Genomic DNA, 15,959 nt, shown 5'->3' on the forward strand with positions numbered 1-15,959 from the left:
CACTCATGTGGAAGGTTCCCGTCTGTGGCGTGACCAACTTTAAAAAAATGTGAGGCCTTTAACAAAAATCCAGCTCGCTCAGATTATAGACTTCACTCCCGCCACATACACTAAACATGGGCTACTTCATGTCTGAGCACAAATAGATGTGTCTTGGCTTCGTTTCTTCTCCTCTCCTCAGACAATTAGAGCAGAAATTTTCTTGTGACATGTATGGCCCCAAACCAAAAGTAAACAAAAACAAAAAGCCATGAAACTGTTTTGTCAACAACCCATGTACCAATGGCAAAATAAATAGCCATCATCTTTAGATTTCACAGCCCATAGCCATATGAAAAGACACACCTGCATCTGTGTAAAAATCTGAGCTTTTTGGCATTCTTCCAAACTGGGACCAAATGCAGCCATCACGTGCTCTTCTGTACCAATCATCTGCACAATCTCTTGGTCACTCTCAACACCCATGGCCTAGGAAAGGAAGAAAAGACAGAAATAGTGCTGGCTTTATGTTAACTCACTGACATTTGCTTATGCTAATTTGGTATTGTTTGTCAGTATTACTTCTAAGCAAAAGCTACTTCTTCTCTCAGAAACCGTGCCATCTGGCATTGGCAGCCCATACTCAAGCTCTGGAAGAACCTGAAATGGTAATCTTGATAAGCAGCAGGGAAACAAATGCTCTAGAGTGCCTTTCACTTGTGTGTGAGCTGTTCCTTATTTGCAGAAGTTTAAATTTAATATAATTTCTTAATAAAAATAAAAACTGGCTACCAGTAGCCTTATAAACTATCAGAGAAAGCCTATTCAAGAGCTACAATAAGGGAGGGTGAAATTATCTAAGAGATCACACATAGGCCCCCTACTCCAAACAGTTCTGCAAACTTAATGTTACAGCATATTCTATTTAAGTAACTTTTGCAATGTACCATCTTTGCAGCTATTTGCATTTAGAAGATGACTTCACTACAGAATCCCACTTGAAAGCCATTCTATTATTTCACTGATCCTTAGACACCTTGTTATACTTTATACTGTGGAAAAAGCGTAATAAACTAAGAAAGCGCTTAACAGGTTTAGAAAAATCTCTCTATAAATAAGTGTTTCAAGGTGGCAGCCAGCAGTGCAGGCCTTTGTGGATTCCAGATGGTGCTAAAGCTTTTCCCTTCACACATTTGTCTGGAATTCTGCCATATCAAGAAACAGGGAATAATCTCACTAAACCTCTTTTGGCGGAGTAATAATATGCTTCTCAGAAGTTGGGAGCAAAGTTACGTTTTGCATTCATATTCTTCCTTAAGCTGTGCACAACAAAGACCATTGTACATATTGGCCTAGGAGGTATACCCTATACACCGATTCTCAATAAATATTGAGAATGTACCAAAGAGTCACATTTTCTTTAAAATACATGAGTACCTTCCTTCAAATGGTCTTTGCTGGGTGTTCTTTTGTTTTTAACATCCAACTAATGCCTTGCCTTCTGCAATACATTTGTCGGCCCCTTTGTCAGGTGTTTGACTCTGTTTTTAAAAGGTACAAATGTTGGAAATGCTTAAAGTAAAAAAAAAAAAAAAAAAAAAAAAACAACCCACCCATGTGTCTTGATGAGGTCTCAAAGCAACACCTCTGTAATGCTGTAAGTATGCTCCAATTTCAGTATATGTTGTAGGTTTGGTGTAGAGCACACATCACACTTCTGCATTCCCACCAGGATACTATTGTAACAATCTACAAGTAAATCTACCCAGTCCTCTATCGATTCCCAATTAAGATCTTCATCCAAGTCTTTATTTTACCTACTCTTTATATTTAATTATTAATCATACATTTGTACATCATGGATAAAGGCTTCTACATAAAGATGGAAGAACAGGTTCTTGATGAATATTTATGCATTTCGCAATTTAAGTTGATGCTGGTTGCTTAATTGAGAAAGATTTAAAATGTGATTAAAATTGTTCAAACACTTGTAAAGCAAGGCGGACAGAATGTCTTAATGAAAAAAGTGAACTGTGAATTTCCTGCTAACTGGGCTAACAAAACTGAGGGTGACTGCTGCTGGAATAGTTTCATTAAATCAGTATCAAAATGTCATGACTTGTTACTTCATACTATACACGGTGTTGCACAGTATAATGGATTTAGCTATGCATATAAGCCAATATGAATGCAATACTAATAGGACATGCAAATGAAACATTTGTTTATATTTTTATTTGGTGTGTTTAGCAGTTTGATTATTCATATCTACCTTAATGCTCTTTTTTTTCAGTATTTTGCACCCTAATGCTGCATCTGCCCATGCACAATGCACTGCAGAATCAGGGTGGTTAGCTTGTAACACAGCTGGGATCCGGAAGCCCCAAGACATCTCATTACTATTATTCATATTATAGTAACACTCAGAACATGCTGGGTATTGTACAGACCTATTGGAATGGTGTCCATGGTTTAAAAAGAAAGGCTAGGGGAAAGAAATATAAAAGCAAAGTGGTCATGGAATAGATTTGCATAGGTCTTCTTAGTTCTTTTTGGGGGAAGTGCCACTGGGGGTTATATTATGGGACAGAGGTGGGGGAAAAGGGAAATCTCAGGAAGGGATAGTTTAATATGGGCAGAGAAGTAAGGAGGAGGAAGGAAAGGAAGGCAGGTTGTTGAGGAGAGTGCCAGGCTGAGAGAGTGAGGTTGGGACCAGTAGGACTTGGGATTTAGTAGAAAGCTGGATTGAAGAGCACACACACACACACACGAATGTCCAGAGTTCATACTGTTGAATGCAGTCTGCCAGCCCCACTGGTGTCCAGGGACTGTGGAAGTTGCTGCTGCCTAGAGAAGCGTGTGTGTAAGAGTGCACCTCTGCTTCTGGAGGCTAGCCCCAGCCCTGGGAAGCCCAGCTCTTCCGCCCACATCTTAATGATGATGTCTAGCGGTTGCCATGGCAGTTCCCTAGAATGCAGTTCTGTAATCTTTTAGGTTAAATTAGAGAATGGAGACTGGCAGGTGACTGGATTAAAAGATGTCAGAGAAAGTTAGAGGTTGACCCCATCACAGGTAGAATAAGTTTGTGGCTTTCACAGTTCAGAGATGAGTGCTATGAAATTAGAGATGTGGGAATCCATAAATCCAGCAGACCCACAGTGAGGGAGATATTAATCTGCTTCTTTAAGATTTCATATTACAAGCTCCAAATTATTACAAAGTTAACACCACTTCTTAATGAGACAACGGGAAACCCTGTTCAATTCTTTCTTTGCAGATCCCAGAGTGTGCTATTCATAGGCTTCAATACATGCAGCAATTAGAAAGGTTTCAGTGTAAAGATGTTTTACTAAATTATCTTTGGTCCTAAAATCTGACTTTAAAGTTCCTTTACACCAATAGTTTTGGGACAGTGTATGATCTTCCATTATTTCAACTTCCAAGTCACTCACCCAGATCTATATCTGACCACAGAGTAAGAAAGCAATAGTCTCTAGGGGGAAAAACAAAAATACATACAAAATCGACTTGCCACTGATGTGTAACCAGCACACAAGTGAAATTTATTAAGCTAAAACAAGTGTTTTTTTGTTTGAAATCTGAACTAAGGAAATTTCTTAGAAGGCTGTTTTTAGTTATTACACACATACGTATAAATATTGCTTTCAGATCTTTTAGATGGAGCTGTTAGTGATGTCTATAGTTAAGGTTGCCCAACACTTTCCATTATAAAGCACTCTTCAGTTACTTAGAACTGACAAATATTTACTGTTTGGACTAAATTTTTCCATGCCAGGTGTTGGCCTCAGGTTGAAAAGAGATGTATTATCTTCATGAAAGTTTCAGCAAACATGCCGCAGCCATTGCCAAGAATGAAGTTAGTCAAAAGTACCTATTTTCCCCCCTGTTTATATTTAAAAAAAAAAAAAAAAAAAAAAAGGTCTTCCAGTCATTTATTGTAAGTGATCTATTGCCTCCATCTCGTGGAGCAAAGACTTGGCATTTGGTGATGATGAAAGAGGGGGAAAGGCGGAGGAGAATAGTCTCTTACTGTCACTGTCAAAATCCAGCCAGTTAAGCTTTGGTCAAATTATAAACCCTAGGAAAATTAACATTCCCACATGCTCAGAACAGCTTGCTGCTAAAATGTCCAAATTGCACCAACTCCTATGAAACTCCCCGAATGGCTCAGTATGGTATGCAGGCAATGCAGCCAAAAAAACCTTTTGGCCTGAAAGTCTGGAAGATACCATGAGTTCTAGCCTCAGCAGGCATATGTCATGTTAGTTCCATGTTTCTTATTTTAAATAAAAGATTTGTTTGCATAAGTATTAAACCTCAAACTGCTGTGGGGCATTAGCACAGTGGTCTTCCAGGTGGGGAAACTGAGGCAAAATAGTTCAATGACTTGCCCAAAGGATGCAGTGTGTCAGTGGCAGAGCATAAAATCCAGGACTCCTGACTACAAGTACAACATTCTAATCTCTAAATCAGGGGGTCTCAAACACACAGCCCTTTGCTATTTTGATAGTGTAAATAAACACACATTACATAGCATCCTCAACAACAAAATACACCCATGCATACTCTACCACTTTCATGGCACACTTAGCTCCTTGCTGAAAAGGATCTTCTAAGTAATAGCAAGACTGTTGGGCATATTTTCATGATGTTAAATCAAATAATCCAACTATGGAAACAAAAAACAGAGACAAGATTCCATATGCTATATATTTTTCTCTAGTCCCTCAAGAGTTTTTCTAAGATTATAACCATTGATAAAGTGGCATCTTGAAAATGAGGAAATCTTTGCAGGCCGAAAACTATTGATGTTACTCTCCTCCAAACGAACTAAATGTTTTATATATTTGGTAGATGAACTTAACTGATTAGAAAGTTTTGATACAATCAGAGGTTGCTAGCTCAAGTGACTAAATCAACGGACATCCTGGTTAGCCAGGAGCAGTAAGTATTGCAAAGGAAAACAGTTTGCTCTGAAACACAAAAACTAAGTATTTTATTTTCTTACCTCCTATCCATATACTTAAAACATTTATAAACCAGAATATGGTTTATATAGTGCCATTCATACCTCGGATCTCCCAAATCATTTTAAAAGTAACAAATAAAATACTGGTAGGAAAACAGCACAGCCATTATGCACTCAACAATAGCTCTCTCACATCATGGGACAAAATAAATTGTTTTCAACAAGAGAAGGGGAAAGAGCTGATGCCCTGGCCAAGATTCCCTCTTAATAAAGAGTCCCATGGGGTCCTTAATTTCCACGTGTATCATCACCAGATGTGGTGAGAAGGACCTTAATTTAATATTTCATAGAAAGGATATTGCAAAGGTATGGAAAGCACTATCACGGAGTAGGAGAACGAAGTTGCTACATTCAGGATTATTAAGTATACACAGATAATTGTTTATTTAGGCATATCAATAGAAATCTCTAAACTAGTTTATAAAATGCATTGCTAACCGCACTGCAGAGAACAGTTGTGACTACCTGATACACCTGCAACACGGTGTAAAAAAATGTTCACGTAAGATTTACAAGAAGAGTAGGTGGGGAGGGATATCAGTGATGCATGATGAGGAACGTTGCCAGGATTTGATTGAGGTGTCATTACCACATTGTAAAAAAAAGATTTTCTACCACTAACAGCAGGGTGTAGTTGAATACCTCTGTGTATCTGGATATTTGGACATACCACTGGGTGACAAGAAACTGATAGATTCTGTCTTTATTTACAAAGTTGAACTAACTTCTTACTACTTGGGCAGTCAGATCAAGACTTGCATAGGCACATTAACATTAATCTGATTTTCTAGAATAAAAGGAATTGTGAGCCCATTGCTTCCGACACTTTTACAGTGCATTTCTACCCACCAATCATTTCTTAATCCCCTTTAACACTGGTTGCTAAAACAGACAATATTGCTCAAGTTTTTGAAGAGATCTGCATAATCAAAGATAAGAGATACTTTGGACTGGTTTCTCAAGGCTTAATCTAAATATTATTCAGCTAGTTTCCATCTGCAAAAACAAAACCCAATCAAACTGCTCCCCCACATATTACCAAAATTCTAAAGCTGCCTACTAAAACGGTCATATAGCCATCTCTGAGAGGACTGTTCTGATGTTATGAGCAGGTGCTGCCCTCTTCTGGAAATTTATTTTTGATTTGTGTAAGTGATTTTGTCGTCGTTGCATCATTTACATTTTCACGGACTATAGTAAGGATTTCACTGGCATGAAAATGGACTTTACAATTTCCTAATCAGGGTAGGGCTCTTCAAAATTATGAAAGGGATTGATTGAAGCCATCACATACTTTAAGATGTTGGTGAGCTTTGGAAGTATACGAGAAAAATGGAACTCTGAGCAAGTAAAAAAATTAAGGTAGAACTGATTTACAGAGAAAGAAAATCATATGGAATAAGATGCAAGAAAAAGCAAGCTATCTTAAAAATGTTAACCCTAAACATTATTAAAGACCTCAATCTGCCAAGGTACAGAGGACCTCCTGAGAAATGTTAATTGCTTTCAACTCCCTGTGATAGCTCTGGGAGTGGAAGATACCCAGGGCCTGATCTAAAAGATGTTGAGCCCCCCACAGTTCTCCTGATTTCAACTGGAGGCTGGATGCTCAGCACTTCTGAAAAGCCAGGCCCATTATTAGGGTAAAGGTTCAAAGAGGGCCCAGACTGAAAGGAGTTGGAAAGCCTACGACCTTCTGCATTCTGAGGAAGGAAGGCAGCAGCAGAGACAGAGGAGCCCAGCAAAAAAGTAGGAAGGCAGCATTACCTGATTTGTAATTTAGAAGAACAGCACTGATTGGAAGAGGACAGAACTGACTGGATTGGGAGGGAGTGAAGATGAGTGACTAGAAAATGAACACGCATGGCTTTGGGGGAAATGATGTGGCAGGATTTTTCCAGTTTGCTACTAGACTTATGATTTGGGCAAGGTGGTGTTGGGAAAAATTTTATAAGCCCTGGAGCAGAGGTGAAGTTGCTGTGAGAGTTTTACTCAGAATCAGGCCTTAACTTCACAAGAGTCAGAAAAGGATCAGTGCAGAGTGCCCTCAGTATTTCCAATGACCTCTTTCCAAAGCTAGCTCCTTTGCTTCTGCTACCTGCATCGCTCCTCAGGCTTCCCGGAGTCCTGATCATGTAGAAGGCACTGGGGCCTCCTAGCTAATCCTCTCTATCTGGGCTCTTTGCTCCTCTTGCCCCCTCCCCACCCCATGCACTGAAAAGATTGCCAGCTCATGAGCCACTCTCCACAATGCCTTTCCCCCTTCACTCCTGTGAAAGATGTAGTGGTTCCAACTTCTTGGATCTCTGCTCCCTTCCTCAAAAGGGACTAGCAGCATGGAGGATGATCTGCCCCCTCATCTGCTGTCAGAAAAGGAGCAAGTAGCATTGGAACCTCATTCAGCCCACTCTCCAGAGAAAAATCCCCACTTACCCTGGGCAAGCAGGTTTTTCTAAACCCGGTCATGCTCCACTGTACATATGTATTATAAGGGGTCCTCCATTCTATGATCATACAAACGATGCATTAATACAAAATCCTGCATTACAGAATATGCAGCCAGGGTTATAAGAATTGGCTAGCTGCAGTGCAAGTAACACTGAGAAAGACTGCTCTAAATAGAAAAGATTAATGGACAGAACTAAGCTAAACATAGTACCTATCTTTAAAGTGGGGAACAAAGAACCTGGGAAATTACAGCCTAGTCAACCTAACTTACATAGCTGGACAGCTATTGGAACACATTATTAAACAATCAATTTATAAGCACCTAGAAGATAACAGTGATAATAGTCAACATGGATTTATCAAGAACAAATTATGCCAAACCAGCCTAATTTCCTTCTTTGACAGAGTCTCTGGCCTAGTAGATAGGCAGGTGTGACACAGTGCTAGCTGTAGCAGTCTGGTCACTGAAGTAGCTGCAGCACAGAGAAGGCTGTAGGCTTAATTGGAGCCACGCAACCTGTTTCTAGTGGGAACTACTGACACTGGGTGGTAATTGCTGGGGCTAATGAGAGAGTTGGCTCAGTAATCAGGAGGATATATAACTGGGAGGAACAGGAAGCAGGGGGAAGCTCAGAGAGTGAGCTGGGTGGAGGACAGAAAACTGTGTGAATGGCTCCTCCTGCTGTACACTTGTGCCATGGTCTGTCCTGTTCGGACAGAGAGGATTAGAGGTGCTCATAGTGGAAAAGAAACAGACTGTGTGTTTGTGGCAGAGACCATGAAAACAGGCTAGGCAGTGCAGCTCACTGTGTAGCTGAAGGAGCACCCTGTGACCTGGGAAGCAGCAGATGTGATACATCTTGATTTTAGTAAAGCTTTTGACACAGTCCTACATGATGTTCTCTCAAACTAGGGAAATGGGGTCTAGATGAAATTACTATAAGGTGAGTGCATAACTCTTTGGAAAAAAACACACTCAAAGAGTAGTTATCAGGGAGGACATATCAAGTGGGGTCCAGCAGATCTGTCTGGTACTATTCAACATTTTCAGTAATGACTTGGATAATGGAGTGGAGAGTATGCTTATAAAATTTGGAGATCACACCAAGCTGGGAGGGGTTGTAAGCACTTCCGAGGACAGCATGAGAATTCAAAATTATCTTGACAAATTGAAGAACTTGTCTGAAATTAACAAAATGAAATTCTAGAAAAAGAAGTGCAAAGTATTTCTTAGGAAGGAAAAATCAAACACATATACAAAATGGGGAATACGTGACGAGGTGGCAGTACTGCTGAAAAGGATCTGGGGGATATAGTGGATCACAAATTTAATATGAGTCAAATGTGATGCAGTTGCAAAAGAGGCTAATAGTTTGGGGTGTATTAACAGGAGTGTCATATATAAGACACAGGAGGTAACTGTCCCGCTCTACCCAGCAATGGTGAGGCCTCAGCTGGAGTACTGTGTCCAGTTTTGGGCACCATAATTTAGGAAAGTTTTACAGAAATTGAAGACAGTCCAGTGCAGAGCAACAATAACCGTAAGAGATTTAAAAAAACGGACCTATGAGGAAGGGTTAAAAAAACAGGCATATTTAGTTTTGAAAAAAAAAGACTGGAGGGGGACGGGACCTTATAAGTCTTCAAATATGTTAAAAGCTGCTATTAAAGAGGATAGTGGTCAATTGTTCTCTATGTCCACTGAAGGTAGGACATGAAGCAATTGACTTAATCTACAGCACAGAAATTTTAGGCCTGGTCTACACTAGGAGGTTATGTCGAATTTAGCAGCGTTAAATCGAATTAACCCTGCACCCGTCCACACAACGAAACTATTTAGTTCGACACAGAGGTCTCCTAAATTCGATTTCTGTACTCCTCCCCAACGAGGGGAGTAGCGCTAAATTCGACAGGGCCATGTCGAATTAGGGTAGGTGTGGATGGAATTCGACGGTAATAGCTCCGGGAGCTATCCCATAGTGCACCACTCTGTTGATGCTCTGGACAGCAGTCCGAGCTCGGATGCTCTGACCAGCCACACAGGAAAAGCCCCGAGAAAATTTGAATTCCTTTTCCTGTCTGGCCAGTTTGAATCTCATTTCCTGTTTGGACATCGTGGCGAGCTCAGCAGCACTGGCAACGATGCAGAGCTCTCCAGCAGAGATGGCCATGCAATCTCAAAATAGAAAGAGGGCCCCAGCATGGACTGATCGGGAAGTCTTGGATCTGATCGCTGTGTGGGGCGATGAGTCCGTGCTTTCGGAGCTGCGATCGAAAAGACGGAATGCAAAGATCTACGAGAAGATCTCAAAAGCCATGACAGAAAGAGGATACAGCCGGGATGCAACGCAGTGCCGCGTGAAAATCAAGGAGCTAAGACAAGGGTACCAGAAGACCAAAGAGGCAAACGGACGCTCCGGATCCCAGCCCCAGACATGCCGTTTCTACGAGGCACTGCATTCCATTCTAGGTGCGGCCGCCACCACTACCCCACCACTGACCGTGGACTCAGAGGATGGGATATTGTTGACGGCCGCTTCCTCAGAGATGTTAGCGGACGGGGAAGATGAGGAGGACGAGGCAGTCGACAGCGCTTACAACGCTGATTTCCCCGACAGCCAGGATCTCTTCATCACCCTCACAGAGATCCCCTACCAACCGTCCCCAGGCGTTAACCCGGACCCTGAATCAGGGGAAGGATCAGTCGGTAAGTGTTTTAAGCATGTAAACATTTATTTTGAACAGAACAGGAACATTAACAATGGGTTTTTCATGATTGGTTTGCCCTAGGCGCTTAACGTTTAAGTCCTTGGCAGTGCAACTACTGCAAAAGAATCTAACAATGTCCGGTTTATCATGATTAGTTTGCCCTAGTCGCTCTACTTTTCAGTCCTTGCCAGTGCAGCTACTGGAAAATAAGGTCTATATGTCCGGGGATAGAGCTGAAATCCTCATGGGACATCTCCACGAAGCTCTCCTGGAGGTAATTGGAAAGCCTTTGCATCAGGTTCCTGGGGAGAGCGGCCTTATTGGGTCCTCCGTGGTAGGAAACTTTTCCGCGCCAGGCTATCATCAAGTACTCTGGTATCATTGCCTTGCAGAGCATGGCGGCATACGGCCCTGGTTTTTGCTGGCTTTCACGCAGCATGCGTTCTTTCTCTGTCTCAGAAATCCTCAGCAGAGTGATGTCGCTCACGGTGACCTGCTTAGAATTAGGGGAATGTTACTATTGGGACTGCTTGCCTGTTCCTTTACAGAACTGTAACCGGCGGTTTACAGCCACGCGGTGGAGGCGGGAGAGGGGCAGCATACAGGGATCTTTCCCGGGGACAGCCGCGAGGGGGTGGGACAGGGGCAGAGTTCATGCTTGCCGGATTGCCGGCAGCAGGAACTGGCCAACGCTAGGAGCATTGCTTTGAACGTGAAAGGAGGGCACTGCTATAATTTAAGTTTTAAGCAGCCAAAAGTCTACGGCTTACCATGTCAGCCTGTTACCCAAATTCCGCTGTCCTGCCCCGCTTGTCTGATCTCCACTGCAAGACCCCAGGCACTGAATGCGAAGGCCGAAAATTCGACCTTGTCCTGAGTGCGCATGTGATAGGTGCTGTGCATGGTCTTGTTCACAGAGAAAGACTATGTTCATTGTTCACAAAAAATTATTTTTTTGAGGAATTCACTCCCTTTTTCCCATCCCACAGCTGCGACTGTCTCCCGACCTACCCTGGCATCCCCCTCCCAGAGGCTGGCGCAGATTAGGCGGAGAAAGAAAAGGACACGGGACGACATGTTCTCAGAACTTATGGGCTGCTCCCGAGCCGAGGCGGCCCAGCAGACCCAGTCGAGTGAGAACATGTCCCAAATCCATCGATCAAACATTGAACGGGAAGAGAGGTGGTGTCAGGAAGACCAGCAGGCGACTCAAATGCTGCTTGGACTAATGAGGGAGCAAACGGACATGCTCCGGCGCCTTGTGGATGTTCTGCAGGACCGGAGGCAGGAGGACAGAGCCCCGCTGCAGTCTCTCTCTAACCGCCCTCCCCCGCCACAAAGTCCCATACCCCCCTCACCCAAAGTCCCAAGAAGGAGGGGCGGCAGGGGCCGTGAAAACTCTCACTCCACCCCTGCAGACTGCTCAAGTACCAGAAGGCTCTCATTCCCCAAAATTTGATAAGTCCTTTCCTTCCCGCCTCACCTAAGCCCCCGTCCCAGTTTCATCCCCTAACTGTGTAGTTGCTAATAAAAAATACATTTCTGTTAATTACTGTTTCCATCATGTTCTTTTACAGGAGAGTGTGTTTGAAGGGTGGAAGGGGGTTGGTAATTGGAGAGGACAGTCACCTTTACCAGGGTACAGACACGGGGGCAGGTTCAGCAGCAGGTCACACACACATTGCAGTCACTAGGCACCCTGGTCAGTCTGGGAGGTGGTTTTCATGTTCTCTGTGGGGGGGGGCTATGTGACTTTGTGGCGGGGGAGGGCGGTTAGAGATCTTATGCAGCGGTCCTTATCCTGGATCACAGAGCCACGCAGCAGGGGATCTGTAACCGTCCTCCCCCGCCACAAAGTCACATAGCCCCCACACACAGAGTCCCGAAAAGGAGGGGTGGCAGGCTCCGTTGAAACAACCAGTCCACCACTGCGGACCCCTCTAGGAGCAGGAGCCTGTCATTCCTCGAGTTTAGAAGCGTCCTTTCCATCACTACGCCCGCTCGCCACCACAGTCTGCGTCCCAGGTTCAACAGTTTACCGCGAAACCCGTAATAAAGAAAACGGTGTTCATTAACAAAGTTCCATTTATTTTATTTTTAAACGTGGGTTGAAGAGGGGGAACAGGGTGAACGGGGTATGTAGCTGGAGAGGATAGTCAACATTAACCGGGTAAAGAAACGGGGGCAGGTTCAGCTTCTCTGTAAACAAACTTAATAGTCACAGGTTACCCTGCTCACTCAGGAACCTAGCTTTCAAAGCCTCCCGGATGCACAGCGCGTCCCGCTGGGCTCTTCTAATTGCCCGGCTGTCTGGCTGGGCGTAATCAGCAGCCAGGCTATTTGCCTCAACCTCCCACCCCGCCATAAAGGTCTCCCCCTTGCTCTCACACAGATTGTGGAGCACACAGCAAGCTGCAATAACAATGGGGATATTGGTTTCGCTGAGGTCAGAGCGAGTCAGTAAGGTTCCACATCTCCCCTTGAGACGTCCAAAAGCACACTCCACCACCATTCTGCACTTGCTCAGCCGGTAGTTGAAGAGTTCTTTTTCACTGTCCAGGGCGCCTGTATAGGGCTTCATGAGCCAGGGCATTAGCAGGTAGGCTGGGTCCCCGAGGATGACTATAGGCATCTCCACATCCCCAAGAGTTATTTTGTGGTCCGGGAAGTAAATACCTTCCTGCAGCAGTCTAAACAGACCAGAGTTCCTGAAAACACGAGCGTCATGAACCTTGCCCGGCCATCCGACGTTGATGTTGGTAAAACGTCCCCTATGGTCCACCAGTGCTTGCAGCACCATTGAAAAGTAGCCCTTTCGGTTAATGTACTGGCTGGCCTGGTGGTCCGGTCCCAGGATAGGGAGGTGAGTTCCATCTATAGCCCCACCGCAGTTTGGGAATCCCATCGCGGCGAAGCCATCTATGATGACCTGCACGTTTCCAAGGGTCACTACCTTTGACAGCAGTAGCTCAACGATTGCGTTGGCTACTTGCATCACAGCAACCCCCACAGTAGATTTGCCCACGCCAAAGTGGTTCGCGACTGACCAGTAGCTGTCTGGCGTTGCAAGCTTCCAGAGGGCTATGGCCACTCGCTTCTGGACAGTCAGGGCTGCTCGCATCCAGGTGTCCTTGTGCTTCAAGGCAGGGGACAGCAACTCACAAAGTTTCAGGAAAGTTCCCTTCCGCATCCGAAAGTTTCGCAGCCACTGTGATTCATCCCAGACCTGCAGCACTATGCGGTCCCACCAGTCCGTGTTTGTTTCCCGGGCCCAGAATCGCCGTTCCACAACATCAACATGACCCATTGCCACCATGATGTCCTCGGCGCGGGGTCCCGTGCTTTGTGACAGGTCTGTGCCACTCTCAGACTTAATGTCCTCACCGCGCTGCCGTAGCCTCCTCGCCCGATTTCTCAGGATCTGCCTCTGGAAAAGGTGTACGATAAGGTGCGAGGTGTTGACAACGGCCATAACTGCAGCGATGGTCGCAGCGGGCTCCATGCTCGCAGTGCTGTGGCGTCCGCGCTGTCACTGACCAGAAAAGTGCGCGAACTGATTGCCCGCCGGCGCTTTCAGGGAGGGAGTGCGGGAGTGACGGTTCGATGACGACAGTTACCCAAAACCACCCTCGACACATTTTTTTCCCCAGCAGGCATTGGGGGCTCGACCCAGAATTCCAATGGGCAGCGGGGACTGCGGGAACTGTGGGATAGCTGCCCACAGTGCACCGCTTCCAATGTCGACGCTTGCCCCGTTAGTGTGGACTCACAAAGTCGAATTACTGTCCTTAGTGTGGACACACACGTTCGACTTTGTAATATCGATTCCACATATTCGATTTAAGTAAAATCGAACTACTCTCGTAGTGTAGACATACCCTTAGAAAGTTCCCCCAATATCTAACCTAACTATAAGGATAGTTAAGTACTGGGATAGGTTTCCAAGGGAGGTTGTGGAATCCCCATCATTAGAGGTTTTTAAGAACAAGTTAGACAAACACTTCTCAGTGGTGGTCTAGGTATACTTGGTCCTGCCTCAGAGCAGGGGCATGCACCAGTTAACCTCTCAAGGTCCCTTCCAACCCTACATTTCTATGATTCTATGAAACATACATGGTTACTTTCACCATTACTGAATCAAACACTCTTTAGCTGTTCACCAGTTCTCTGATTCAGCTAATAAAAATGACTTAAAGATCTTTCAAAATACTTTAAGCAATCTACATTTTATAGTTCTATTTTGTATCTTGTACATATACTACCTTCAAAAGAAATATAGCAAGGACAGCTTTTGGCCTTTGCAGGAAGAATTAAAGGTTTGAACATTTTCCCCCGTATCTCTATATTTTACTCTACTCTCTCTAATAATATGCTGTAAACCCAGTTATTGTCAAACTGTTAGTGTCCAGAATTCCTTTACAGAACATATTAAATCTTGAGTGCTACTACAGAGCTTTGCTCTTGAACTAAAGTTTTGTAAACTGACAGTTATATTACCTTAAATATAATAGCAATGGGAATATCTTCTGACAGAGTGTTATGCCTCAGGTAAAATCTTCCTTGTTTCACAATCATATTTGTTCTGCTCTTCTTCTCATGAGTGGAACTAAAGTTTAAAAAAAAAAAAAAAGTATTATGTTTGATATACATCTTGCATTGGTAATTCCTTTGCCTAACCATTTTAAAGTGCTTTATAAAGATGATTTCACTCACTCAGATCAATAAATTCCAATGCCTTTTATTGATTTTAAACAACAGCTACAGATGCATAGACCAGAAATAACAGAAGGTTACTCGTGATGGGGAACATCAGACTTAAATTTAGCAGGATGAGGATTAATTGAAAATTGCAAAACGTAAGTGGATAATACATAAACAGACACATGGATCCAATTAGCTCTTTCTATGCTCAAGGACTGTTACAGTTTCAGCAGTGAGATATAACCACACATCCTGTTGTAGTCTTTTGGGACTCACATGGATTGCTTGTGTAATAGTACTCTAGTAGGAAAAGATAAGTGCTAGGGGCATCTACTAATAAAGCAAATAAGGTGGCTCACAACACAGCAACAGGTGCTTTAGGATGCACTGGTTTTTGGTTAAAAATTAACACAAAAGCTGAAATAGAAAATAAAGCTGGTTGGCTAAGAATAAGAGACCCAACCCATAAGAATATATCTGCAGTCTTCAACAATCTGTGGGGTACAAAAACAAAACCCTCAAAAAACACAGCTATAGATTTTGGGTCCATACTAAGCTGACTTAGCCAAAGATTAAGTTGCCCCCCGCCCCACCATCAACAGATTAACTTTTTCCTTGAATGGAGCTTGTGTAAATAAGTCTTCTAATTGGCATGGCATCCATTTTCCCTACCCCACTGCGGAGATGCAGCCATTGGGTAGCCCTAGATCAAGGGTCTTGTAAAGGACAGGCCGTTTCATCACTAGTTAGACGGTTCAAATCCACTTCAGATTTGTGTGACTGAATACTGCCATACTCTAATGGCCATTGAGTGGGCCAAGTAAATTGACCAGTACCAAAAAGGCAGGGAGCCACAACATAAAACATTACACCCCAACTGGTTGCTGGCGGCATCAGCAGGGAGGTCAGAGTGGGTATGGGAACCTAACTACCCTCCTAGTTTTAGAGGTCGTAAGAGGTCATGCAGAAGCACATTGGTGAGGCAGTGAGAGAAGGCCTGAAAGTGTCACTATGCATGCTGTACCCGATATATGACTGAACATACGATTCAGGCTCCATGATGTTTCAGACT

The 15,959-nt window shown here is 43.7% G+C and overlaps 1 protein-coding gene across 1 annotated transcript in view; it reads right to left on the bottom strand.

Annotated features, from left to right (window-relative positions):
• Nucleotides 1-15,959, bottom strand: part of POLR3B (RNA polymerase III subunit B) — a 134,641-nt gene that overhangs the window by 97,083 nt on the left and 21,599 nt on the right. Inside the window, exons 9-10 of the mRNA XM_065407048.1 lie at nt 14,684-14,792; nt 346-468 (exon numbers count right to left, since the gene is read on the bottom strand). Of these exons, the coding sequence (XP_065263120.1) occupies nt 346-468; nt 14,684-14,792 (232 nt within the window). The remainder of the gene's footprint in view (nt 1-345; nt 469-14,683; nt 14,793-15,959) is intronic.

The sequence above is a fragment of the Emys orbicularis genome, chromosome 1, assembly GCF_028017835.1.
Source record: "Emys orbicularis isolate rEmyOrb1 chromosome 1, rEmyOrb1.hap1, whole genome shotgun sequence".
Taxonomy (NCBI): domain Eukaryota; kingdom Metazoa; phylum Chordata; order Testudines; family Emydidae; genus Emys; species Emys orbicularis.